General features: G+C 38.6%; 1 protein-coding gene across 1 annotated transcript in view; it reads left to right on the forward strand.

The window, feature by feature from the left end:
* DLGAP2 (discs, large (Drosophila) homolog-associated protein 2) overlaps positions 1 to 2,030 on the forward strand; it is a gene marked incomplete at its 5' end in the record, with an annotated part of 84,361 nt that overhangs the window by 55,815 nt on the left and 26,516 nt on the right. Inside the window, one exon of the mRNA XM_008589870.1 lies at positions 1,604 to 1,689. Coding sequence (XP_008588092.1) covers positions 1,604 to 1,689 — 86 coding nt within the window. The remainder of the gene's footprint in view (positions 1 to 1,603; positions 1,690 to 2,030) is intronic.

Genomic DNA, 2,030 nt, shown 5'->3' on the forward strand with positions numbered 1-2,030 from the left:
TTTCATTTAGGAAAGTTCTTCCTTCTGTAATCAATCCATTTCTTCTTCCAGCTGTCAAAACATGCAATACAAATTAGGTAAAGCTTCTATGCCTGTCTTAAGATCATACCAATAAAAGACGGATGGCTGGCAGGTTAGCTCACTTGGTTAGAGCATGGTGCTGATAACACCATCATCCAGGTGTTAATCCAAGGTCCAGGTGTCAATCCCTGTACTGGCCAGCTTAATAAAAAAAAGATGGAATGTCTGACTATTCCCATGGCTCAGTGGCCAACCAGGAGCTCCAGGGTCTTCATGCAGCTGTCTTTCTTCTGGCCATAGAGAGTCAATGCAGAGCACAGCTCTGCAGTCAGATCCAGGCAAGAATACTGGCTCTGCCACCAACAAGGTGGGTGCCCCTGGGCAAGTTACTCACCTTCTCTGATTCCCCAACTGTTGAATATGAAACACCAGCAGGGTTATTGTGAGGATTACATAAGACAATGATTATAACATTCTTAGCACAGTGCCCGGTGCATGTATGCATAGAATAAATGTTAACTATTACCATCATCATTTTTCTTAGCCACAAATTTGAGTCAGCTCTTTTTACATGGATGCAGCTTTAAGCCAAACACAAGCCACACCTGAAACGTTGAGGTACAGCTCTTCTCCGTGACTCAGAAGAGCAGCGTCGTAATTATTTAATGCTTTGCACCTTGTTCTTGTAGTGGTCGGTAAGATTTCTAAGAAAAGGTGTGTTTTACAACTTAGTTATGACATTTAAGATTGGGGTCGAAAGTCCTTTTGATACAGTAGGTAACATTTTTTGTGAAAGAAGTAAGGGACGGTTCAGTAGATGAAATAATATTTATGGCTTAACCAACCTTTGGCTTCACAGACTTTTCCTATTGAGATTTTATTGGGTTTTTTTTTTTTAACGTACTATACTAGAATTTCCTCGTGATAATTTTACATGGCTGTTGATCATTAAAATGCTTCATGGATTTTGGGAGACTTTTTGGCAAATACAGCCACAATAAGGATTCTCTGTAAAATACATAATTTCTGTCCTGATCTGATATCACCCTCCTGGAATTTCCTGTTAGCAAAAGTGAGACAGCTATATGTAGATACAGATGGAGAGTCTGCCTCAGTGTTTCTGATAAATGCTTAAATTCCTTTCTGTGTCTTTTCGTATGTGGATGCAGCCATCAATATAATTCTATTAAATCGCTTATTTGTTGTTGTTAGCTATGTTTGGTTCATGCTGTTCTTAGTTTCTTCACTGTAGGATGTGATAAGAGCTTTTAAGTTCTATAGTAACACAGTCCAACAAAGCCTGTTTTTTGCCTGAGCTTAAACTAAGCACTCATTTAAAAGACTGAAGTGCAGCATTGCGTTCAAGTAGTTATATAAAATTTGATGAAACACAGCAGCAACGTAATTACACCAATATGAATGCATTTCCCTCTCTTTGTGATTTTACTGGGTCAAGTGCATTTCTGCATTAATTAAACAAATGCATAATTAATTACAGCAAATGAACAACAACAACAAAAAATAATCCCTTGCCCTGGTCCCACATTTCATTTCTAAAGTGAGATGTTCTGTGTTGAATTAGGTGGAAACAGCTACGGATTCTGACACGGAGAGCCGAGGCCTGCGGGAATACCACTCTGTTGGTGTGCAAGTGGAAGATGAAAAGCGGTAACTCAGCCCTTCAAATACACAGTGCTCCCCAAGCGAGAACCATTTGTTAATTCCTGATTGCAAGCTTCTAGGTCATGCTGGCCATCAATAATTCATGCCATTTGAGGAAATAGGGTCATATATTTATACTTTTCAGTTTATATCATTCAAGTATGAATTAACATTCACTTGTGTCTTGTTTTTGCAAGAGGCAAGGGAATATTTCTTTCTAAAGTAATTTACCACCTATGAAAGCAGAATGGCTGAAAGCCCTGAAAGTCCTATATCCAAAGGAAAAAAAAAGATAGGCTGAGGTGAAGCAAATGTATATTTCTCACCTTATAATGTCAACAGTTAAA

Source organism: Galeopterus variegatus, unplaced genomic scaffold (assembly GCF_000696425.1).
Source record: "Galeopterus variegatus unplaced genomic scaffold, G_variegatus-3.0.2 Scaffold5707, whole genome shotgun sequence".
NCBI classification, from domain to species: Eukaryota; Metazoa; Chordata; class Mammalia; order Dermoptera; family Cynocephalidae; genus Galeopterus; species Galeopterus variegatus.